This window comes from Typopeltis vanoorti, chromosome 10 (genome assembly GCF_054136105.1).
Source record: "Typopeltis vanoorti isolate ZY-2024b chromosome 10, IOZ_Tvanoo_1.0, whole genome shotgun sequence".
Lineage (NCBI taxonomy): Eukaryota > Metazoa > Arthropoda > Arachnida > Uropygi > Thelyphonidae > Typopeltis > Typopeltis vanoorti.
The window spans coordinates 92252651-92279670 of record NC_143558.1 but is presented as its reverse complement, the minus strand read 5'-3'; the positions used below and the strand labels follow the sequence as shown (position 1 = coordinate 92279670).

General features: G+C 36.5%; 1 protein-coding gene across 2 annotated transcripts in view; it reads right to left on the bottom strand.

Annotated features, from left to right (window-relative positions):
* Rab3-GAP (Rab3 GTPase activating protein) overlaps positions 1 to 27020 on the bottom strand; it is a 732105-nt gene that overhangs the window by 290569 nt on the left and 414516 nt on the right. For both annotated transcript variants that reach the window (XM_090399255.1, XM_090399256.1), the window contains one exon: positions 18012 to 18160. In XM_090399255.1, coding sequence (XP_090255381.1) covers positions 18012 to 18160 — 149 coding nt within the window. The remainder of the gene's footprint in view (positions 1 to 18011; positions 18161 to 27020) is intronic.

Genomic DNA, 27020 nt, shown 5'->3' with positions numbered 1-27020 from the left:
ATATACACGTTAGAGATTTATGATATACAATTCTTTGTCTAATAGAATTAGCTGTAATAATTATTCTATCCTATCAAAGTTCTCTAAAATGTCCTCAGTCTTGCTTTATCAAGACACAAATTCTACCTTCAAACAATCTCAAGATATAAAACAAAAGAGTCTTTACTTTACCAAATCCCTCTATTAGGTCTATTAGCTGCCACGTGTTGTTCGGGTCATCCTTCGTCTTGTGGATAAGTTGTTCGTTTTCTGCTACTGGACACAAATCAAGAAATGGCTGTTGCTACAAGTTTTCTCCACTCGCTCGGGTGGGTTGTTTAGCGTTTGGCACCATTCTGCATGAGCTGTTGATTCTCGTATGGGTCTCCGCGGAATACCTCTCAGCGCAGGTCATGAATACGGCCAGTGGTCGTCAACATAGCACCATCGGCTTGTTCTATCTACGATCACTCGTCGAGAGTCCTTGATCTCCAAAATCTCTGAAGATAACAGGAAAAAAGAGCTTGGTGCGTATTGCCTTAAATACTTTTTTTTCAGTGCCCTCTTTTCTGTATTGTTTTTCGCACGATCCATAGCTTACATCGCCCTTAGGTTGATCCCCTTGCTTTCCCTCCTTGCTATTAGGTGTTGTTTTCAAGGAAAAGCGCTTATGTCAGTCTTCCCCATTAGCTACAGTGTTCGGCGTTATAGGTGGTTCTTGCGGCTTAGATGTGACCGTTGATCCTATTAGTCATTTCTTACCTAGTGACTTATAATTTTATGATAGTTTGATAATACATAAATTAAGCCATTATTCCTTTACATGAAATGCTAGTCTGACATTATTCTTGATTTTTAGCTTTCCATTTTACAATAAATAAATTCCAATATATTACTCATACTGCTACATACTTTCATATACAACAACTTAGGTGTTTCTCACCTTCTGCTGGTAAGCAGGTATTATGCAAATTTCTTTGTAATTTTGTAAAGTTTACATGTTAGATCTTGAATGAATAACTTGTCAATAAGTTCTCCATTCAATATCTAACAGTGTGTAATGTAATAAATTTATGCATCTTCTTCTTTTCACTGGAAGCAAAAGCACCCCTACTTTGAATTTTATTTGCCACCATTAACAACAATAAAATAAAATAATAGTTGCTATCATTTGTGTGAGATTATAAAAAATTAAAGCTCATTTTATTACCGACTGCCAAGTCACTCTTTCTTTGGAATTATGTTCAACCAAAGAAAAGTTACTTAAAAAAAAAACTAATTTTATGTTATATTGTATTACTAAATCACTTAAGGAATTGAACAACGTAGATACGAATATAAATTAAATTATACTTTAATAAATATTTCCGATATTTTGACAACATCACGTTGCCGTCTTCAAAAGGAACTTACAAAAAAAAAGAATGTGCACGTAGGCATTACAAAACAGTAACTGAGAATGAAGTGATGAAGCTATTGTTCTCCTAAAAGTCCTGATGGTGCCCTCTAGCGGGTTAAGTAGGTGTTCTTGGCCGTTGGGCTGAAGGTCTGCTGATGCAAGCTTCCCAAATTTGGGGCAGTCGCATACAACCAAATTTGTTGAGGTTTGGAGAGTTTCTTAGGATTGAGGCTGATTCCATAAATAGTCTTTCGAATTTGTATTTGCTACGGTGTATTACTGTAGCTTTCTTCAACACCGTATTTTGTGGCGTGTATCCAGAGCATGGTCTGCAACACCAGAATGGCTGTATTTGTGAAAACGGATGTAGTCCATGTGTTCAGAAATCCTGATATTCACTGTCATGCCTGTTTGGCAGGACAGTATGCGACTGCCCAAAATTTGGGAAGCTTACATCAGTAGACCTTCAGCCCAACGGCCAAGAACACCTACTTAGCCCACTAGAGGGCACCATCAGGACTTTTAGGAGAACAATAGCTTCATCAATTCATTCTCAGTTACTGTTTTGTAGTGCCTACATGTACGTGCCTTTTTCTTTTTGTAAGTTCCTTTTGAAGATGGCAACGTGACTTTGCCGAAATATCGGAAATATTTGTTAAAGTATAATTTAATTTATATTCATATTGGTTTCTCTTAGCAGACATTAACTATTCGAGCCTTTGAAGAAGAGCTTTTGTGCACTTTAAATGACGACGTTTGGTCAATTTTACATGATGTCTCGTGTACCGCTGCAGACAAAGAATTTGAGAAAATACGAGGCCGACAGATGAAAAAATTCGAAAAATTAAAAAAGAACTCTACCGTCAATCCAAAACTTCCTACCAACACTGTAATCAACCTTTCTTCAGTCACCCTGAGGCCTGAAGCAACCAATGCGCTTTCACATGGCCACAACTTCGCCATTGCTCCCAGAAAAATACCTAGTGAGGATATTATGATCCAGATAGAACGCAGAATCTGCCACCTTCCACATCAAATCGCCAACAGTGTAACACTGGTTGTAGCTTGTGTCCTCTCCAAAGCAAGACCACCCAAAACCAACATATCCAACAAGGAATATAAAGCTCTGGAATAATAAAGAAATAGTTATCACCAAAGTGGATAAGGGAAATGCAACTGTAGTACTTAACCAAAAGGACTACACAGGTAAGCTTAATACTGTTCTATTAGATCAGGCTACTTACCTCCCTATCGAATACAATCCCACCAACTCACAAATCAGAAAACTTCATAGGCTCCTTAAGAAAGTCACTTCTTGGCCTGTAGAAGTTACCAACAGATTAAATCCGCTTAACTCTATACCCCCAAACCCATATTTACGGACTCCCAAAAATACATAAAGAAAGTGTGCCATTACGTCCCATAGTGGATGGCATTGATTCCCCCACATACAAATTAGCTAAACATTTGGCCAAAGTGCTCACACACTATACTGGCAACAGACCATCACACATAAAAAACTCAACCCACTTCAAAGCCAGCATAGAAAACCTTGAACTCCAACATACTGACATAATGGTCAGCTTTGACGTCTCCTCCTTATTCACAAATGTCCCACTCAAGGAAACTTTAGAGCTAATCCAAGCTAAATTTTCTCCCGATATCTCAGCCCTGTTTCAGTTCACAATGAACTCAGGCTATTTTGTTTGGCAGGGAAAATTCTACAAACAAATAGAGGGGACAGCCATGGGTTCACCACTCTTCCCACCCTTGGCCAATTTCTTCATGGAGACCTTTGAAGAAAAAGCCCTAGCCTCTGCCCCACAAAAACCAACCATATGGCTTCGCTATGTTGATGATGCGTTCGCTATTTGGCCAAATGGTTCTGATACACTCCTCTCCTTCTTAACACACTTAAACAACCAACACCCCAGAATGAAGTTCACCCTGGAAAAAGAGGAAAACAACAGCCTACCTTTCCTAGACACACTAGTCACCCACCAGCCTGATGGAACCTTGGTTTTCTCAGTTTATAGAAAACCCACCCATACAGGCAGGTACATTCACTAACAACCCCCCCCCCCCCACCTCACAACAATATGGAGTGGTGAAAATACTATACAACAGGGCTAAACTAATCTGTTCTAACGACATGGTCCTAAACACTGAGCTAAATCACACCCACAACACTTTCTCAGCCAATGGCTATTCCTCCCAAAAAATATTAAAACCTACAAACCAACCCCGCCACCCCCCCCCCAACAAGGATTACTCTAAATCCATCACCATTCCCTACATCCGAGGCACACCTTGGAAAAAATTATCAAAATCTTAAAAAAACATGACCTGACCTCCTGTTACAGACCATACAGAAAATTAGCATCCCTTATCCGCTCTACTAAAGACCAACCACTTCCCCTAGACCTACCTGGTGTATACCAAGTCCCTTGCAGCTGTAAACTGTTCTACTTTGGCCAAACAGGCAGGACAGCGAATATCAGGATTTCTGATCACAAGGACTACATCCGTTTTCACAAATACAGCCATTCTGGTCTTGCAGACCATGCTCTGGATACACGCCATAAAATACGGTGAAAGAAAGCTACAGTAATACACCGTAGCAAATACAAATTCGAAAGACTATTTATGGAATCAGCCTCAGCCCTAAGAAACTCTCCAAACCTCAACAAATTTGGTTGTGTGTGACTGTCCCAAATTTGGGAAGCTTACATCAGCAGACCTTCAGCCCAATGGCCAAGAACACCTACTTAGCCTGCTAGAGGGCACCATCAGGACTTTTAGGAGAACAATAGCTTCATCACTTCATTCTCAGTTACTGTTTTGTAGTGCCTACGTGCACGTGCCTTTTTTGTAAGTTCCTTTTGAAGATGGCAACATGACGTTGCCGAAATATCGGAAATATTTATTAAAGTATAATTTAATTTATATTCGTATCTACGTTGTTCAATTCCTTAAGTGATTTAGTAATGCATAACCAACATATAAGCCTGTCTACGAGAATGTTATATTGTAGTTTAGCATACTTCTACATATATAAAGAAGTGATAGCCAGTGTTAAAATGAAAATAATAATAAAAAAGTAATGAAATTCAGACTGACTGCTCGGAAGCACTCATGTATCAAAGGGTAATTTGAGTGGTCAGCTTTCTTAAGTTCAAATAAATGGTAGATTCCTGTACACAAAAATAACAATCTAGATACAGAAAAACAAATTTGTAACATACAAGGAGAGATAAGACCATATTCATATGAGCTTATCTCTCTCCAATGTCTAAAACTGAGTATTCAATCTTCAAACTCTTTGAAGTGTTTGAGCAGTTATTTTTTAAAAATCATTTCAGCAAGTGTAACCGATCTTATTTCATCTAAAAGATCATCAGTTGTCTTTCTTCAAGAAGTTTAGTGCCTGTCTTAGAGATGCAAAGAGCAATGGATAATTTGACTGCATTGTGTGGAAATCATTTCAAAACAGATTTCTAAAAAAATTACTACTCTTAACCACATGTACATCATTATGTTGGAGGTTTAATGGATTTTTTACAACACTCAGAAAGAATTAAATTAGAATTTAATACTCCTATATTTCGTCCTAGTCACTAGGACATCTACGGGGATTACAAAAACAATTAATGTAACATGCACACAAAAACTTACAATACTAAGCCCAACCACGTGGGTGACACTGAAGTCCTACCTAGGTGGAGCGCCCTCTATGGGCGGTAGTAGGTGGCCTGGAATGTAAGGTGGGACCTCTGGTGATGAGTGTTTCCCAAATCTTCGGAAGCTTAATGCTACCGTATTTGTTAAGATTTGGTTGGTTTCTGAGAGCTGCTGCTGCTGCTTCTAAGAAAAGTCTCTCTTTCTTGAATTTGCTGTGGTGGAGCATGGTGGTTTTCTTCCATGATACTCTGTGGGTGGTGTCCAAAACATGGTCAGCCAAGCCTGAATGGCCATAGTTGTGTTTAACGATGTACGACTTGTGTTCCTCCAGGCGGATGGATGCTAATCTGCCTGTCTGTCCAAAGTACGCAAGCTTACAGGAACAGGGTACTTTGTAAACTCCAGGCAGAGAGAGAGGGGAGAGCTGATCTTTCGTAGAAAGGATAAGGGTAGCAAGTTTGCGGTAGGGCTTATATGCTGTGTGTAGGTTATGCTTTTTTAGTATCTTGGCTATTTTTTCGAAGTGCCTCGGATGTAGGGTATGGTGATGGCATTTTTGAATTCTTGTTGATGAGAGGGACGGGGAATATGGGGGAGGAATTAATTATTTTTTTGATACTGTGTTCACTGTAGCCGTTGGAGAGGAAAGTTCTGTGTATGTGGTTAAGCTCAGTAGTGAGGGCAGTTCCACTGGAACAAAGATTGTGGGCTCTCTTGGTAAGGGTTTTTATGATGCCATATTGTTGTGAGGGGTGGTGGTGGTGGGAGAGTTTGTGAATGTATCTGCCTGTGTGTGTGTGGGTTTTCTGTATACAGTGAAGGCAAGTGTATCATTGGGCAGGCGTGTGACTAAGGTGTCTAGGAAGGGTAAACAATTGTTCTTTTCCTTTTCCATAGTAAACTGGATTCTTGGATGTAAGCTATTGAGATGACTGAGGAAGGAGTCTAACGTGTCTGGGCCATGAGGCCAAATGGAGAACACATCATCTACATATCTTAGCCAGATAGAAGGTTTGAGTGGGGCTGAGTCTGAATCAGACATCAAGGATATCTCTTACTTCAGTTTTCATGTCACCTTTATCATCTCTAATTCCTTTTACAGCACTCTTAACTCCATTTCTGAGCTTTTTCAGCAGCCTCCAGAATATTTTGCCATCTTCTTGATATTTATCTTGCCAAAGTCTTCCTATGACTTTTGTGTAACTAGTTTTACAGAGTGTTTTTTTACATTTGCCTCTGTATTCTCTAAGAGTACAAGCTGACTTATTTGACAGGAACTTTTGATATGCTTTCTTCTTTTCCTTCACTGCATCTTTAACTTCCTGTGTCCACCATGGAGTTCTGACTTTTCTATCCTTGCAGACAACCTCACCACATGCCTCTCCAGCTGAATCACCCAATGTTTTCTTCAAGGCTTGTCACTGAATCTCCAAGGTTTGGTTCCTGTTCTCAAACTCTTTCATTTTTTTCTTGAAGAATGTTTGTGTATTTTAGTCTAGTTCACATCTGAGAGCTGCTTAACTTTTATTCAGCTTAAATTTTTTTTTACATGTTCTTCTTTTCAATTCAATTTTATCCTGCTGAAAACTAAATGGTGATCACTTCCAATTTCAAATCATCTATACACTGTAGTGTCCTGCACCAGTGAGGAAAACATCACTATCAACAATAACATAGCCAATGAGACATTTCTTATTCCTTGCCTCTTCTCTCAATGTGAATTTGTGCATTTTTATGTTGGAACATTGTGTTAGTAATAACCAGTCCATGTTCCGAGAAGAAATCCAATTTGCCATTATTATTAGCTTTGCTCTTTTCTCCAAATTTTCCCAAAATAATTTATATGTCTGACAATCATTTCCTACTCTGCTATTTAGATCCCCAACAAGGACCAACTTTTCCTTTTTCATTGTGTCAGTTGCTTTTTCTAAAGCCTCAAAAAATTCCTCCACTTCTACCTTAGCAGAACCTTCTGTGGGACCATAGGCACAAATAAGTCTCATTGTCCAGTTTCCCATTCTCGTCTTTATCCACATCACTCTACTTGAGACTGCCTGCCATTCAAGATTAGCCTCGTATTTTGTGTTGAATACTATGGCTACTCCTTCTTTTCCTTGATTGTAATTGCCTTTTTTGTTTCAGTCACCCCTATCGTGTCGATCTACTTATCCAATTCCTCAGCTAGCTCCATTTCTTTGCCATTCAGGCTTCTTATGTTGATAGTGCCGCTCTTGAACTTTGGTGATGTTGAGTTGGGGTGTGTTTTAGAATTTTTTGCAGTAGCTGACTTTTCGCTGTTTGCCCTGATTCCCTGGTGAAAACAATGGGGACCTTTTCTTTTTTTTTGGGGACTTTGTTTAACTGGGCGACACCCCAGCTGGGATGAAATTCAGTCATGTTGACCATCATTTGAAATTTTGGTTTAAGCCAATAAGAATACAATTTGGTCAGCGAAATCCCAAATTGTCAGCCCATCCTCGTCCTAACAGGGTGCACCACGAGAAGGTGAGGACTGGACATTAGGTCAGAAGCCCTGATCGGTTCTCCACATTCCTTTAAAGGCTATGTGGAGGTCTCCTCGCAGTTATACATCTTTGACCCTGAAACACCCCTCTTCTCTGAATAGGTTGAACAGAGAATAGGTTTTAAGATCTTTAAAATGAATTAAGTATTTAGTTTTTGGATATCTGCAAGTAAGCAGTAAACTTTATCTATCTCTTCATTTAGTGGGATATCTTCAAGTTTCTTTTTTGTTATATGTTGAATCAACTGTTGAATCTTTGTCTTTGCTAGCTGATTTCTATCCTATCAAACAGTCACAGATACTTTGTATTCTAATTTTTGTTATCTTTGTTAATAGTGTGACAACAATTTTATGAGAATGCAAATTTTTTGCATCTATCATTATTAATACTGAGTTTCAAATTTCATTAAATCATTTTGTTTGGAACTACAGGTATCCCTCGATTAACGCGGCTAATTAATCCCTCGATGTTACCGCGTATATCAAAACCGCGTTAATCAAATCTAATAATCAATGGTAAAAAGTACAATTCGTCCCTGATCGATTACTGTACTAATAGTTCGTTTTATATGGTACTGTTTTAGGAAAGATAAAAAATGAATGCAGAATAAATGTTTAATAAATACTTGTACCTACATTAGTTACTGCAATTTTTTTTTAATCAAAAGAAGTTATAAAGAGTCATTTGAACAGTTTTAGTTTTTTTCTTATCGGCATAAATTCTACGATAACAAGCAAAATGACTCTCCAGACCTCAGCAAACAAGCATTCTTCGATTAACATCTGGATCCATATCCATTACTTGCTGCTTAAGCGATTCTAAACTGCGAAATATTCCATCCAGTTCTTTGACTGTTATCTCCTTTAGAACCTCATCTTCACATTCCATTTGTTCATTGTCTTCATATGTGCATTGTTCAATTTCAACAAGATCGTTGTCACTGAAATCTTTTGAATTTGAATCCAATAATTCTTTAACATCTTCTGCATCAACACCATCAAAACCGAGGTCTTCACTAATTGCAACGATTTCTTTGACCACGTTGTTAACAGGATTTTGAAAACAACCTAAGTCATTAGCGCATTCTGGGAGAAGGTTTTTCCAAACAGCTTTCATGCATAGAAGACACTTGCTCCCACAAGTCACGAATGGTCTCAATTGCGCGTTTAATGTTAAATTTTTCCCAAAATTCATGGAGCGTAATTGCATTTTCTCCTATTGTTGTTTCTACTGCCTTTGTGAATGTCTTTTTAAGAAAATAGGCCTTGAAAGTTGCAATGACGTCCATGGGTTGTAGCAATGATGTCGTATTTGGTGGGAAAATTAAAACTTTCACATTCTCACACAGATCATTAAGAGAATTTGGATGACCAGGTGCATTGTCTAAAAACAAAAGAGCCTTGAAAGCTAAGTTATTTCTCTTGCAATAAGTTTCAATTGCCAGGCAAAAATAAGACTTAAACCAATCTTTGAATAGACTTTGGATAACCCAAGCCTTCTGATTCGCCTGCCAAATTACAGGTAAAGAGTTCTTGTTATATCCTTTTAAAGCCCTTGGGTTCCAAGTTCGATAGACAAGCAGCGGCTTCAATTTAAAATCTCCATTAGCATTCCCTCCAAGCATAACAGTTAAGCGATCTTTTGATACTTTATAGCCAGGCTGCGCTGCTGCTTTTTTTGATATAAAAGTTCTAGATGGCATTTTTTTCCAATAGAGTCCAGTTTCATCTACACTGAAAATTTGGCGGCAATTGTAATAATTTTCTTTGATAAATTTCTGCAGCTCAGCAGGAAATGTGGATGCAGCATCTTCATCGGCACTTGCAGCTTCACCTGTTATTTTCACATTCTTTAGTCCAGCTCTAGATTTAAAATTTTCAAGCCAAAATTTTGAATTGTCTTCTTTATATGTGGTCTCTTTAAGTCTTGAAAACAGGCTTAGAGGTTTTGCCGTGATATTATAATCAGTAATTGGAATTCTCTTTTGATTGCAGTCTTCCAGCCAAATAATCAACAGATCTTCCATTTCAACCATTATAGCACTCTGGTTATGTGTGCATTGCATACTTGCAGATGTAGATGCCACTTTACCTTACTCACAATGCTCATCAGCTTTGGATAAAATAGTCCGTATTGTAGACTCGTTAAAACCAAATTCACATCCGACCTTACTTTCACCACGTTTAAATCTTTTAATTATATCAAGTTTTGTATCTAAGGTAACCTTCCTCTTCTTTTTTTTCACTTAATGACCCGGTTGTGGGATTGCTCTTATTCTACGACATGATCAATGGGCTGTAAAATTTATGAAGAATGTAATTTGTAAATACGTACAACAGAACAACTGGAGCTTGTAATGCACCTACTCTTAATGCTAGCAGCGAAGTAACTGGCTGGCACTCAGCCTCACGGCATGATTTTCTTGGGATTTTCCCAGCCTCTTGGCATGATTTTCACCTGTTGTTGTTTCAACTGCCTTTGAGAATGTCTTTTTAAGAAAATAGGCTTTGAAAGTTGCAATGACTCCCATGTCCATAGGTTGTAACAATGATGTTGTATTTGGTGGGAAAAATAAAACTTTCACATTCTCACACAGATCGTGAAGAGAATTTGGATGACCACAAGGCTAGCAGCCTCGTGGCGTGAGGCATGATTTTGCGTGGTAAATTTAAAGGCACGTTAATCAAAACTCTTGCCGCGTATATCAAGGGATTGCCACAATTAATTTCGCCGTGATAATCAAATCCGCATTAAGCAAGGGATACCTGTATATTGCAACATCACTATATTTTCTCTATATCTCATTTGGTATTATATCAACACACGGTGCTTTTGCCAATCTTCCTTTGCAGATCACTTTCTCCACCTCAACTCTCATGAAGGTAAGCTGATTTTTTAGAAATCTGCTTTGAAATGATCTCCATATGAATTGGATTTTCTAGGATTTCCAGTAAGCTCATGTTTCCTCATTATAACTGCTGTAGACTTATACATGTAGATAGCAAAGATAACTTATATTTTTGTATAGTGTTCTTAAGTGTTTCATATCTGCTCCAATTTTTTTATCAATTTTTTTAATTATTTTATTTTTGATATATTTATGCTGTCCAAAATTGGCATAATATTTGCAGCGCCTATTAAAATGGTGTTTTAAATTTCCTGTTTTCTTTCCACAGGTCCATTTACATGAAGAGTTTTCCAATGGTATCTTTGTTATCCTTTCTGCTTTATTGAGTTATTTCATAAGCCATTATTTCTTTATAAGGATAATAATATAAGATAATAATATCTTCTGTACTGTTATTATTTTAAAGTGCCAATTCCTGATTTAAGAAGCCCCTGTAGCTGTCAGTTTTGATAATGTCCTCTAGATCAGAAAGACCTTTGCTTGAATTCCATCTACAATGCAAAGAATCTTTATTACAGCTTTTTAACTGAAAATTAATTAGTCTGATATGGAGATACAGGGTGTTTTTTCTCATGGAAACTAAGGTTTTTTTTTTCACTTCGCAAAACAGACAAAATGGCCAAATGCACACACCCAACTGACAGTCATAACACATCACACAAATAGGATTAACTGTCCCATTAGAGAATTATTTAGGTTTCAAACAAGGCAAGTTGCTTGGAAATGACAGGCCACTGAGAAATGGGAATTCTTGATTGCAGAGATTTATAAATTTGACTCCTCTTTTGTTTACTTTTCTAGATTATAGTCAAATTCATAGAGATCACAAGATTTTTTTATATCACTCCCACACACACACAAAAATTGGCTGCAAGGCCTATAAGCAAATAAAGGATCACGAGCAAAATAACCTATTTTGTTCTTAAAGAAGAACATTTTTTTTTTAATCCTTTTGACCTCCTTAAAGAACTGGAGGTTGTAGTTCTTGGAGAATACATCACGAAGAAGACTCTTCCACAGAACTGAGGTAGAAGAAAAAATGACAAGGGAATAACAGGTTCAGTGAGTGCAATGTCAAACTGTAAAAGGATGTTGGCAGCTGTTCAGTAGAAATACAGGGCACAATGAATGTTAATTCTGCTAAACAGTGTCTCTGGAAATATCTGTAGAAGAGATACAATGAGGAAACTTACCTTCTATGAGATAGTGGCTGAAGATAGTCTGTGAGAGAGGGATCATCAATCAACTGAACTGCTCTTCACCGAATTGCATCAATGTGAGAGCAGCATTAAAAAGTTGGGTAGATTTCTGTGCAGCTGCTTACCTTGTAGATTTCTACAAGGTAATTAACTGCACAGAAATGAAGTAACATCTTGAGTGAAAGAGGATGCAGTGTTCTAAAAGATGTTATAGAAGTGATGTCATTATGCTAGAAAAGACTAGGTGTAAACTGGGAGTCTAAGAAGAGAGATTTGGTCTCGACTTAAGAAAAACATTATCAAAAGCAAGTGGAGAGGAAATAGTCTTGTTTGTGTTATACTAGGTAAAACTATTTTTGAAGCATTGAAGATGACTAAGTTATTGTCCCATTGCAGCACATGGCAGAGATCAGTGTTTAGGGCATGTATCACAGATATTTTGAAGCTTGAGATATTTGGGCACTGCAAGAGATCTCAGGAACAGGAAGGGCAGAGAGTGTTATCAACAGCAAAACTGTGAATAGAGTTTGATATCAGTGAGACTAGACTGTGTATATATATATAAGGAACAGGACAGGTAAAATAACAGACCTCGGGAAATCTGCATCAACAGGAAAATCTGAAGAGTAAATGACCAGAGAGAAAACTGGCAATTTGCTGAGTAGCACTCCATGCTAGCCCTATTTAAATGCCTTGGAAATGTCAAATGCAATAGCACAGATTTTTCCAAACTTTTCCATGGTACATTTCTAGAGGTAGTGATGTTTGACTGACTTGATTGTTTTGGGGTTTTATAGCACAAGGACAATTGTGTTATAAAACACTGTGCTAGGACACAGGTCACAGCAGTACACAGAGTGTTGATAGGTAGGTAAATAAATAAATTGTTATCACAAGGAGAGTAATGTTTGCACTCTACTGCACTTGATCGCATTGCATTCGAATAGTCGCCGACTACAGGAACTTTTTCTAAGCCTTTTTTCAACTCGTTCTTGAGTTAGTCGATCTCTGACATGGGCAAGCAGGTTTTTGCTGGCCTAGTTGGCTGAGTGGTTAGTGTATCCACTCTCCTGCCAAAAGGCTGTAGGTTCGAATCCTGCTGTGGGCATGGATTGTCTGTGAAAATAGTAGTGGTGGTGGTGGACAGTAGATGGTGTTGGTGTAGATAATGCAGTTGCTGGATGATGGGTGGATGCTGTTGAGTGGTGGAGACGGAGAGTTGTAGAGTAAGTTCCCTCCCTCGATATTATTATTTGACACCTCCCTGGAGGTGTCAAATAATAATAATTAGTAAATAATATAAAATATATGTATAAAGTTATAAGAATATAAATGAGTAAATAAGATATATGTACAAAATTGAGAATCTACAATGTGGTATCTACATATAAACAAATCCATAAACAAATGTCTTTGAATAAATTCATGTTTTGTTAAAATCAAAAAACATCATGCAAACTGTCCAAGTCTGATAATATCTGCCTGAATGTATAGGGCTCAGCCTGATAAGTAAAAATGTCACTTCTATCTCATGTGAAGTGCTTGCACTCCACCAGAATATGACTAATGATAAGATGGGTATTGCATTTTCCACACATGTGGATAATCAGCCCTCAGTAAGAATGTATCAGATGAGTGTAACCTACGGAGCCTAGCAAGAACCACTTCCTCTCTTCTGTTCCTATGTGGAATAGACTACAGTGCTTAATTTCAGGCTTAATCTCATGCAATTTGTTCATCAGTGCTTCCTGACAGGAGTATTGCTACTGGACAATTAACTTTGATTTTATAATCTATGTGTAGTCAGTATTAGAGACCATCAAACAGTATGTCGAGAAATGTACGAGCTGGTCTACCAGCTGCATCTGCAGTCTAATTTCCCTTAATTCCCATGTGGCTAGGAATCCAATACAACCAAACATGAAAATTAGTGGTCTTCATTTTGCACAACAGGTGTAACACTCCACAAAGCACTGCATGTGGATTACACACAGAAGAAGAGATAGCCTGTAAAGAGCTCGATGAATGTATAAATTTTACAATTTTGATAGTGGTTTTCTTTTATATGCACAGGTGCGAGCTTAATGGCATGCAATTCTGCTGTATAATTACTGCAATCAAGTGGAATCTGGTTGGAGATTGTAATGCTAGGAAACACAGTAGCACAGCCAACAGAGTTCTCTGATCTTGAACCATTGGTATACATGGGCTCAAAATCAGAATCGACTGCTCTGTATACACTGAACAATTGAAGGTAGATGGATATGATTATAGTTGACAAAGGGAGAGATTGCAGAATGGTATGCAAGCCCTGACATAGAGGAATGCTGTTTTGTTTGGTGCAAGTAATGTTGTCAACACTCATGCCGAAAGCTTCTATAGCCTCTTTAATGAAGAGGGCAGTCTGACATGTGTGATACAGGATCTTCTAAAGTAGAGAAAAGAGACTAGTCCATGTAGAATGATTTGGAAGGGACTTTATATTTAAGGCATAGGTCTAAGTGATAGAGAGGATTCATTTGATTCAATATAAAGGCTTTGAATGGGTGATGTGCGAAAAGCACTGATAGCTAATTGGATACCCTCATGGATTGGGTCCAACCACCTGAGCATGCTCTCCCTTGCAGAAAACTGTAAATATGAGACCCATAATTGAGCTTTGAATGTACAAGTGCACGATAAATGTGGAGCAAGGAACATTGATAAGCACCCGATTTGGATAGCATGCAGAGGATGTTCAATGCTTTTTTTTTTTTTTTTTTTTGCACTTATCCCGAAGATGACGAATGTGTGTAAAAAAATATAGCTTTCTATCAAAGATGAGTCCCAAAAATCTGGCCTCTGGAACTATGTGGATAATAGTTTCCCATTCTTAAATCAGGATGAAGAATGTGTTCCCAGCAGAAATGTACACAGACTTTTTTTTGCAGATAACCTGAACCCATTACAAAGAGCCCATGATGAGACATGATTGATTGCTTATTGAAGTTGTCTTTCAATGACCCTCATATTTCAGGAGTGAGAGTATATCATGAAATCGTTGACGAAAAGCAATTGTCTACTGTGGGAGGAAGCTGTTCAGTAACTGCGTTGACTTTAATAGTGAAGAGGGTCACAATTAGTACAGAGCCTTGATTAACCCAACCCCCCCCCCCCCCTCTTTTGATGATATGGCCGAGATAATGTGCTTCCCACTCAAACTTGGAACACACAGCTGGATAGAAAGTTCTTATTAAAACAGAAAGGTACTCCCTCACAGTTCAAGATTAAACAGGTCTTTTAATATGCCATATCTGCAGGCTGTGTCATAGGCTTTTTCCATTAAAAAAAAAAAAAAAACTAAAATCACATGTTCTTGTTTCAGGAAAGCACCTGTTATACATGTTTCTAAATGGACCAAATGGTACAAGGTCGATTGATGTCTATGAAATCCACATTGTGTGCTGGAAAGAAGTCTGTTGCTTTCTAAGAAAACTTCCTTGCATTTACCATTTTTTCCAAGAACTTAAAAAGACAGCTAGTCAGAGCAATGGGATGATAATTGTCAGCCTAGGCTGGATCCTTGCCTGGCTTGGGATAGCAATGACAATCGACTTATGCCAAGAGTCAGGAAACTCTTCCTCTGTAAATATTCAGTTGTATAGTAAGAGAAGGAGATCCATAGAAGAAAATGGAAGGTGTTTTGTCACAAAAAGGTTTGTATTTCTGCAGACGGTGATTGATATCACTAATACTCTGAGGAAACCCACGAAAGTTCCACTTTAAAAATTTACTTATTGTTTAGGCTTCATTGACCTATCTAGTTTGTCAGAGGTTACTTTTTTCAAGAAAAAAGGGCAACAGTTGGATAGCTAACACTTGTTACCTCCCCCCCCCCCTTTTTTTTTTTTTGGAAGTGGTTATATATGGTAAGACTTGCTTCCATGCATAGGGTAGATGCCAGCTGAGTAAAATATAGTGTGCTGAGATGATAAAGAACAAGCATTAATTCAGGAACATATCTTTTGAGTAAAATTGATTCCATCTAGACCAGAAATCTTTCTGGTATCCAGTGTTCAAGATTCTTCTGATATCTTTCTGGAAGAAGGCATGTAAGTGCAATTTTCTACATAAAGAAACAGATGATAGAGTATCTAGATTAGATTTTTACTTTAAGACAAATAGTTGAGAAATCATGAGAATATAATAATGATCTGCATTTAAGTTTTATAGACCTGCAAAAGGCATATGACAAGGTGTATCGAGGTGCATAAATGAGTGTTCCTAGTAAGATTTATGCAAGTATACTTGAGAAACAATTGAGAAGGATTGTGGAAGAGAAGCTTGGTGAAGAACAAGCCGAATTCAAACCAAAAAGGGCTGTCAGGATTAGATTTCCATTTCAAGACAAATAGTTGAGAAATCGTGGGAATATAACAAAGATCTGTATTTAAATTTATAAACCTGCAAAAGGCATATGACAAGGTGCCAAGAGAAAAGCTATTCAAAATGCTACAGTAATATGGTGTCAACGGGGTATTATATCAAGCAATACTTCAACTTTATTTGAGTTGTAAGTCAGCAGTTAGAATTAAAGAAGTACGAAGAAGTAAGAAGTAAGAAGTTTGTGTTAAATCTAGTGTCAGACAAGGATGTTACATTATCCCTTCTGTTATTCATTATCTATATAGATCACATTATGAAGGAAAGTGGTATCAAACCTGATCAAAAACTGGAGATGTTAATCTCAACTCTACTTTATCCAGATGATGTTATACTTTTAAATAAATCCAGCAAAAGTCTGCAAGATTCCCTGACTAAACTGAATAACTGTTGTAATAAATTTGGTATGAAAATAGGCAGAAACATTGAAAATATCTACTGCATCATAAATGGGAAACCTACAGAACAAGTAAAACATTTAAGCTACTTAGCCACAATTTTTAGTGAAGATGGTAAATTAACCCTTAACTGCTATGGTTGAGTTAACTCGAACACGGAAAAAAATTGCAACCTTGCTACGATCGAGTTAACTCGATTTTTCATCCTGCATACAGACAAATCGGCCCTTCAGAACACACGCAATTTACAGACAAAAAATACTAGTTGTGGTGGAGGGCAGTAGATGGTGTTAATGTGAATGATTGGTAGTAGAGGTTCGGGTGGAGACTGAGAGTTGTATAGTAGGTCTCCTCCCGAGATGAGTCTCTGGACTCCTTGGAGATGTCACGAATAATAATAATAATATGCAGCACGATGCATAAACCACATGACTGCAGAGATTTCCGTGATGTCACAATATGGTGTCTACCAGTCAATATCTTACTGATGATCAAATTGATGAATTGTTAACAACAAATGAATCGGGAGAAGAATTGTCAGAGTTAAGTGAATTGTGTACTTCAGAAGTGAATTGTGAACTTCAGATGAAGAAGATCCTGGTGATTCTTATTTTATAAAACACTATTATTGCCATTTTTGTGAGTGAACAACTGTATATCAAGAATGTATGATGCTGTCCTGACTTCTTACTTCAGTAAGAATTTTAATTGGTTTTATTTAAAAATTTTTTGCAAAATTAATTCAACACATGGGACAATGTCAGTAGAATATAAAATCAGCAGTTAAAGGGTTAAATATGGAAATAGACAACAAAATCAACAAAGCTGGTATGATAGTAAGTCAACTGAATAAATTTATATGGAATATATGTGGTTTGGTTCCATACACTGTCTGGTGACCAGCCTTGTGGAACTGCTTTACTGCTGTACTCTCAATGAATTGGGGGGGGGGGGGATAGAGTAGGATCCCTGATCTAGGGAACCAAGCAATGAAGGTTATGTATCCCCCCCCCCACTCCCAGCAGGTCTAACTGGCATTTAGCATTAATTAAAAATTATTCCTAAATTTGGAATAATACCTAATTATTATTATTATTATTATTACCTGACACCTCCAGGGAGTCCAAGGGGGCACTTTACTTCGCTAAATACACCTCATCCTCTCCACTACTTAATTCTACTACAACACTACTACCATCAACATCATCTTTCGCCCATCAAAAAGAAACCACACACAGTGTTTATAGGTTTTGTTTTGATTAGGATTGTATCTCCTCTCTTCTAGTGTAATACAGTCTTGCTTCAGGATAGATTTTATTATGAAGCAAGACTGTATTATGGCAATTATATCCTCTCTAGTGCAGAAACTGCTTTTTTAGCAACATCCCATCTTTATCAATGTGCAGTATATTTATTTTTATTTATCTTTTTTTTTTAATTGAAAAGAAGTATAAAGAAGAAATGTAAATGAAATAACTAATAGCTGTTGAATAATCTTACCTGTACACTAAATGGTAGCTGTCCTGACGATTCTGGCAATTTTGTCTCAGTATTTAAACTGCAGATCTCCTGATATGTAATTACCAGTTGCTTTATTCGATAGCATGTCTGTAGAAGCAACTTGCTTTCATGATCTAAATGCTGGCCATCTGAATTAGCAAATGTTTGATATTATTACTTTCCTCACATATGCAATAAAATACAAATTACGTAAAAACCAAAAACAGCTTATGTTTTTCAGAATAAAAAGTAATAAATGCCATACATAAAGAAGATGATTTGGATTGTAACTCTTCCTCTATGTATCTTTTATATTCTTCAAACATCATTAAAACACTTTTAATGGCTTCATAATAAATGATGTTTTCCTTAAATTACAATTTCTTTGTGGCTTGTTTTCAGACTATTCTCATCACTCTTGGGGTCTAAGGTGAGAGAGAGAGATATGGTATAAATAAACATGAAAAGGTGGGAGAGATGTACATGGAATGATATCCCATCACATTTAAAGTCATAATGAACAAAAATGATAAATTACATGTTCTTGCTTGTTTAGTTATCAGTGTACCATCTGATAGTTTAAGAGGAGGAAGATTTGGTAAAGAATAGTGACATGAAAGGATTTATGTGGAATGATATCGTACCAAAATGTATAAAATGCATTTTTCTGATATCTATCCTCAAGGGGTACACAAACTTAGTATCATTATTATTGCAGCACTACATAACAAAGTTTATATTATTAGTAACTTTCTATAAACAATTTTTTGCAAGTTATTCTATTATTTAGCAGGATTCCAGTATTGTCAGATCTTATATTCTGGTTTTCTAAGGCACTTTTAACTGCCACCTAAATCTTGGTCTGCCTTGCTTTTTCTTGCCATTCTAGCATCAAACATCTGTTCTGCTTTCCTCTCCAATGACCATGCCAACTGGGATTAGCTCTACTCACACATTCCTGAGCACTAACAGTGTATTTAACATCATTGTTAATATGGTTTTTCCATTGATGTCATCTTTTCACTCTATATCTGTGGTCTCCAGCCTTTGATCGCGTGTTTTATTTCTAACTCAGCTCTCAGGTCCATAAGTTAAAATTGGTTTGAAACACAGTCTTGTATATGGCTAGTTTAGTATTTAACTAATTTCCCTCTTATTCCATATATATATATATATATATATATATATGCGGTCCCATGGAATTCGTTATAACCAAGTTCTACTGTGTGTGTATATATATATATATATATATATATATATATACACACACACACACACACACACACACACACATATACATACACACACACAGTAGAACTTGGTTATAACGAATTCCACGGGACCGCATACATTTGTTCATAATAACCGGTATTCGTTATATCCAAGAAGGTCATAATTTGAGCAAATTAAAAATGTTTTCAGATTTTTCTCAGCATAGATATATTGGGTAACATAAATACATATGTGCATACATACATATAAAGAACAAAAATTTATTTTTTAAACTTCACATTTTTACATAAAAAATCATCAAGCATGCTTTGCTTTGCACAAGATGCATATTTCATACGTTTGAAATTGTTCCTTATACTACTAAGATGCTTGAATGTGTCGTCTGAACTTACAGATCACGATTCCATAAATCTTGTTAAAATATGTAAAGCACTTTCTGCTTCACACCAGGTAACGATTTTCTCATCATTGCTATTTTCTTCCTCGGTGTCACTACTACTATTATCTTTTTCTGGTGTATGAGAGATTTGTTTTAAGATGTCAGCGTCTGTCAGTATACCCGAAGTTGCGATGCCATTATCAATGTCTATAAAATTATCAATCTCTGTGCACGTTTCAAAATAGTTCAAGTTTTGCACTTTTAACCATGCTGATAACGGTAAGTTATCCTCTTCATCTTCTTTAGATTCGCACTCGTATTCCGCAAGACCGGCTTTCTTAAAACAGTTTTGTATCGTAGACGATGACACCAAATTCCAAGCATCACTCATTAAACATAGTGCATGAAGTACACCGATCTTCGAGTTGTAAGCATAAGTATTTTCCACAGATTTTTCTCTGCGTTCTATCAGTTCCAAGACTAACAGACGACGAAAATGGGATTTAAAACATCTAATTACTCCTTGATCAAGTGGTTGCAAGACAGATGTCACATTCGGTGGCAAAAAAACAAGTTTTATGTTTGTTAAATTAACCACTACAGGATGGGCAGGACAGTTGTCTATCAATAACAAAATTTTCCGGTTTTCACTGCGAAGATTTTTATCCCACTTGCGAATTTCATTTTCGAAAATTGAAGATGTCATCCAGGCCTTCTTATTCGCTGTATAATCAATGGAAGTTTCTTTATGTTTTTAAAGCATCTAGGCTTTGCCGATTTTCCAATTACAAGAAGCTTTCTTTTATCGCTACCGGTCATGTTCGCACAAACTAAAACTGTGAGTCTATTTTTGAAAAGTTTTCCGCCAATGCACTTTTCGTTTTTAAATTGAAAAGTTTTATCGGGCGTTAAATTATAAAAAAAACCCTGCTTCGTCTGCATTATAAATGTTGTTGTATTCATACCTTAGTTTAATGTCCGGCCATACATTCTTGATCCAGTCAGAAAAAACGTTTTTGTCAATGGACAACGCCTCACTACTTACTTTTGCATAGACAATATTGTTTTTGTTCTTAAAGCGATCAATCCATCCATTGTTGCACTTAAAATCGCTATAACCAAGTTGAACAGCAAATTTTTTGGCTTGAACTTTCGAAATTGGTCCACTAATAGGTAAGTCAGCGGTTCTTTGCACTTTAAACTACGAAAGAAGTGCCTCGTCAACGTCACTTATTTTACGCTTTTTAAGTTTTTTACACTTCAATAAATTGTTTTCAAAAGCTTTCAGAGTCAACATGCAATTCTTCCAAATCGTTGATATTGTAGATGGGGACAAACCATACTTCTTTGCTACTGTCAGATTTGATTGGCAACTTTCCACCTCCCATATAATTACTACTTTTTTGGAAACTGATAAAATTTTCCGTTTTGACTCCCAACATTTTTCCACAACCAGAAAATGTGTACGTACGAAATGTCAGTAAAGGAACGAGTAGCGTGTATTCGTTCATTATTCCCGTGAAACGAATTCATATTAAACATGAAATACATGCATTAAATCAAATGTAATTCAAATATACCTTCAAAATTATTCGTTATAAACGTGAATTCGCTGTAACCGTGATCGTTATAACCGAGTTCTACTGTATATATATTTATTCATTAACGTACTTCCATATTTAGCATAGTATTCAGAGATAGGGAAGGAAACACTCTATGGAGCACACATTTGTTTTGCAGGTTAAGGAGATTTGTGGTATAGTGAACATTAACAAAATGGTTGTGGATAAATGACTTTTAACAAAGAAAGAATTGTAGGATTTAAAGTTTTCTCATCTAAAAACTGTCTTAGAAATGAGTTAAGTAAAGTAATAATCATGCAAGTCAGTGCAGGCCATAACATCTCCAAAAGTCATTATATATTCCAAAGATGTTGTCCCAGTGGACAGCATCTTTGATTTCCAAACAGCAGACTATGGATTTGAATCAGACTGAAGGTATGATTTTTGTGAATCTTTAGGTGGTAGATGAATTACACTGCATGATGCGAGATCACTACCCTGCAAGCTGGAAACCTGAAATATCATGAATAAGGTCTGTGTTTGGTCTCTAAAACAAAGCTTCTGGATTACCTATAACATCTACCTATTGTAATGCACTCTAAATTGGTTAGGTTGTCATTTATTGGTGCAAGGAGAGCAAAGGTCATACTATACTATTCAAAAGGTTACAGCAATATATAATAATAAAAAATTAATAAATAGATAAGTTAGTAAATAACATGTTACATAAAAAAAAGCAATGTTGTATATACAACATAAACAGCATTTACAATTGAAAGCATTTGTATAAATTAATTCTTTGTACAAAGTTAAAAACTGCATGAAATTTGTTCATGTCTGAGATGGTCTGCCTGAGTGTATATGGGTTCAGCCAGATTAGTAAAATTTGATTTCTTTCTCAATTCGAGTGCTGGCACGACATCAGAATACAGCAACTAGTAAGATGAGAGTTGCACTATTTACAAAGAAGCAGGTCATGAGTCCTCAACAGACAAACTGTGACCTATGTGGAGCCTAGCAAGAACAACTTGCTCTCTTTTGTTTCTACACTGACTAGACTGCCAATACTTAATTTTAGGATTAATCTCATGCAGTTTGTCAAGGTTTCGTACCATGATGACTGCCATTGATTAATTGGCATCTCTTATTAACTTATAGCCATCTTAGTTGGCTGAATAGTTAGTTAGGCTAAATAGCTCTCCAACCAACAAGCTGCAGGTTCGAATCTTGCCTTGGGTATGGATACTTTTACTGACGGCGAATAAGTGAAAGAATGTTTTATTAAAATGTCTGAATATCTTTTCTGCAATTTTAAAAACAAAGCAGAAATAATTACAAAAATAAAGGACATGCCATTATTTGCTAAGATTGTAAGGGACAGAACTATACGAATGGCAGAAGATATAACAAATCAGCAGGTTACAGATCTAAATTCAACAGCAGGATTCTCCATTGCCTGTGACGAATCATGTGATGTGGATGACATTGCACAGATTGTACTTATTTGTAGATACATACAAGGACCTCAGGAAGAATTACTCGATATACTGCCACTTACAGGAAAAACTCGTGGAGAAGACATTGAATCTGCTGTTACCACTTGCTTGAAAAGTAAGGGTATTAATATTAACAAAATAATATCTATTGCGACCGATGGGTTGCCGAGCATGAAAAGTAGAAAAAAGGGTTTTATTTCTTTATTTAAAAAACAAATTTTGCATGATGTGTTTTCCTTTCACTGCATAATCCATCAAGAGATACTTTTGTGCACAAACTTTTCCAAAAGAGATAACAGTAGTGATGGATTTGGTTGTAGAAATTGTTAACAAAATAATGGCAATACTGCTACATCATCGGAAATTTTGTGAACTTCTTAAAGAAATCAATTGCGAATATTCCGATCTTCTTTTGCATAACAGAATAAGATGGCTTTCCAGAGGTGTGGTGGTGATGAAATTTTCCACCTGCCTTGGAGAGGTTAAGTTGTTTCTAAGACAAAAGGACCTTGAATATGCACAGTTAGAAGATACTCAATGGGTACAAAAATTCTACTTTATGGTGGATATGACTTCCCATTTAAATGCACTAAATAAGAAACTACAGGGAAAGGGAAATACAGCAGTTTTGCTTTTAGAAGAAGTGATTTCGTTTGAACAAAAATTATATTTGTTTGCAACAGACTTAGAGAAAGGCACATTATTACATTTTCCTACGTTGAAGAAATATCAACAAGAATAAGCTGATAATTCCATAAATTTAACCTTTTTTAAAGAAATTGTGGTAAATATGTGATCTAAATTCAATGGGAGATTTGAGGAGTTTAGAAAGAACAAGGTTGAAATTTGAATTTCATTAATTAATCCTGTTGAATTAAATTTTTCACCTTTTGCTGGAATTGATGAGGATGCATTTCGACTTGAGTTAGAGGACCTGAAAACCTAGGATTTGTGGAATTCAAAATTTAGAAATCTTAAAGCTGACCTAGAGGAGTTGGAAAGACAAAAATCTACACTTGCAATGGTCTGAAAATAGAAGATCTTAAAAAGCAAGATTAGATTGTATTTGACACGTGGAATTGTTTACCGGACACTTACATTCAGTTAAAAATATACGCATTTGGACTTCTATCGATTTTCGGATCGACATATTTGTGTGAGCAAATATTTTCTAATATGAATTTTATTAAAAGTAAGTTGAGAAACCAACTAAACAACGTGAGTCTTTCGTCATGTTTGAAAATGAAAATTACCGCGTATTAGTCACATATTGAGAAACTATCCAAAGAAGTTCAACAGCAAAAGTCGCACTAAGAAGATATTTTAAATTAAAAAAATTAAAGAAATAGGTATGTTATTGGATTTAATGCATATGCTTTTGTAAGGAGAAGGAAATCTTTGTTTTATTATTTATTATTTTAAAAGATCATATAATTTCATGTGACACGTCACCCCTGTGTTTTACAAGTCTGGTAATGTGTTACTGTAAAAATAAAAAATGTGCAGCTCCCTAACTTTTTTTTAACAGATATAATTTTAAAAATGGCTCTTCACTCCAAAAAGGTTGATGAACCCCCCCCCCCACCCTAGACCTACCAGGAGTATACCAGGTCCCTTGCATTTGCAAACAGTCCTATTACGGCCAAACAGGCAGGACAGCTAATATCAGGATATCCAAACACAAGGACTACGTCTAGTTCCACCAATACAGCCACTCAGGACTTGCTGACCATGCCTTGGAACCCACCACAGGATATGCTAGAAGGCCACTCTAATACACAGCAGCAAATACAAGTATGAAAGACTATTCATCAAATCTTCCTCAGCTCTAAAAAAACTCTACACCTAAACAAATTTGGGTGCATGAGACTGCCCCAAATTTAGGTAAGCTTACATTTAAAAACTGTCAGCCTAACAGCCAAGAAAACCAAATTTAGCCCATAGGGGTATGGTGTAGGACTCTAGGCCAGACGTCTGTTGCCTTTATTCAGCCTCATTTGCCCCATGTTAGTGCCTGCATGCACATAATCATTGTTTTTAGTGATCCCTGATGACACCGATGTTTCCTATCATATCCTAATTTACGCTCATGCTTAGACCTACACATTTGACCATGTAGGTATTTGGAACTGAAATCCTATGGAATAGGTTGGTTACTCCTTATTCCTAGAGGTGTCCTATTTCTGTAGTGGCGTGTGTTCACAGGGCAGGTTTACCTGTTCTGGGGACGAAAAACCAGAGTTCCCAGGTGGAAAAAACCCCCTACCTCCATATGAGACCGGCTAACTCACCTTTAATTGAAAGAGACCAGATAAAGGTTCCTCACATCACTGATGGGGAATCGAACCCAGGTCTTTCTGACCAAAGGGCTTCCTCTATACTGATTAAGCTATGGAGGCTCTTATGGCAATGTAACACTGCCAAAATATAGGAAGATGTTGATTAAAGTTTTTCAATTAATATTCTAGTATATGTTGTTATTTCCTGAAAAATTAAAAGCTATGTATAACCATACATAGCTTTTGCTGCTACTTTCATATAGAAAGTGAAGTTACAGAAATGCACTGGTTCAAGACAGAATATATTTTCTTCAGTGCTGTGTGATTTAAGATGAAAGAAGAATTAGCTTGTCTTATGTTGCTATCATATAGAGAGTAGTTTTGTTTTAGTCTTTCTCCTATGTGAATTTAAGAAGGAATAAAAGTTGCTGTAAGAAGCAAAAGACTGAAATTAGAGTTTCGTCCATATGGGATATTATCTATTGGTATATATGACTGTAAAGAAGTTGTGTAGCAAAAGCATTTTTCAAGCAGTTTGAAGTTGTAGTATCTAAAGAGTATGTTGGTGCTTGCAGATAAGTTGCATTGACTTGATGTTGTATATATGTGTTATCTGTAAATTAAAGATTTCTATTTTAGTTACAAAGAGTGTGAAGGCTCAATCTTTTAATGGGTTATTAAGATTATTTAAGAGGTTAAGTTATACACACATACCGGCTACTGAATTAGAAACCTTTATACAGATATACCTAGACTTCACTTATGCAGTTTATATGAAAATTACTTTCGTCACATGCTGTAGGCAACTATTTAAGAATGGCACTGGTCAATAATCATCAATAATGTTGATCACAATGGGGAAAAACTCTTTTTGAGTTCAATATACCTGTCTAGCTGGAGCATGATCTGAAAAGAGCAGAGCTGACTGGTCAAAAATGAGATATCCCTGGTGTTTAATTATTGGGAACATAACCCACATTGCTTGTCTAAGAGGCATGACTGTGGTCCTAAGACAGTCTACCAGAAACGAGATCACATCTGAGAAGGCTTGTATGGACAAAGAGAACTTCCTGTGTGCAGCAAATGACCGAAGCATTTAATGAAGGCTGTTCCTGACCCACATCTCATCGAACTATGCGCACAAAATTGAAAATGGTCAGTATCAGCAGTCACATGCCTATACGGAAACCACTGATTTCTGTGAAATAAATAAAATTTTCAGTGGCTGGTATGTGTATAAGATATCCTGGAATATGAACTCGTGTGCAAGTCAGATTTGAAGAACAGTTACAATGCTTTTATTTACATGGATATCAGATATATCCATGCATCTTCACATCATTATCCTTCACAAAAGTATTATCAAAAGCCTTGTACATAGAGCATACAGAATTTATTCTTCTAAGTCTATTCTATCAGAAGAATTAAATAAAATAAAACTTTCTCTATTACGTAATGGATTCAGCAAGACCTTGATACAAAAATAATTGATAATTATCATCCCTCTCCCAGATTGCAATCTGATGTTAAAAGGATCCACATAATCTACCTTAAAGGAACATCTGAACAAATATCAAGGATTCTTTGCAGATATAATCTGTATACCTGTGATCTCAATCTTTGACTGGTGTTTATCCACTCTTGTTATCTTTGGACAGACTGGCCATTCTGCTACTATTAAAATCCAGGAACATCAAGGTTATATAAGATTTTTGGAATTTCAGGGTTCAAGGCCTTGCTTCTCATGCCATTGACACTGAACATAGAATTCACTGGGATCACACCAAGATGCTACCTTACAGTAGGTCCAATTTGATCATCATCTACACCACAATCCTAATCTTAATCAAATAGACTATATGCTATCTCCAAGTTTTGGAAAGTGATTGCTGTTAATTGTTTATAATTTTTTTAATGAATTAATTATACATCTATACCCCCCCCCACTTCTCTAAAGACTCTTAACAGTGTTTTCTCTTACTTGTACAGCTGCAACCGAGTGTTACATTATATACATGCTGTATGGCTTGCTCTTTTATTCATAATTTAAATGTTGTTAC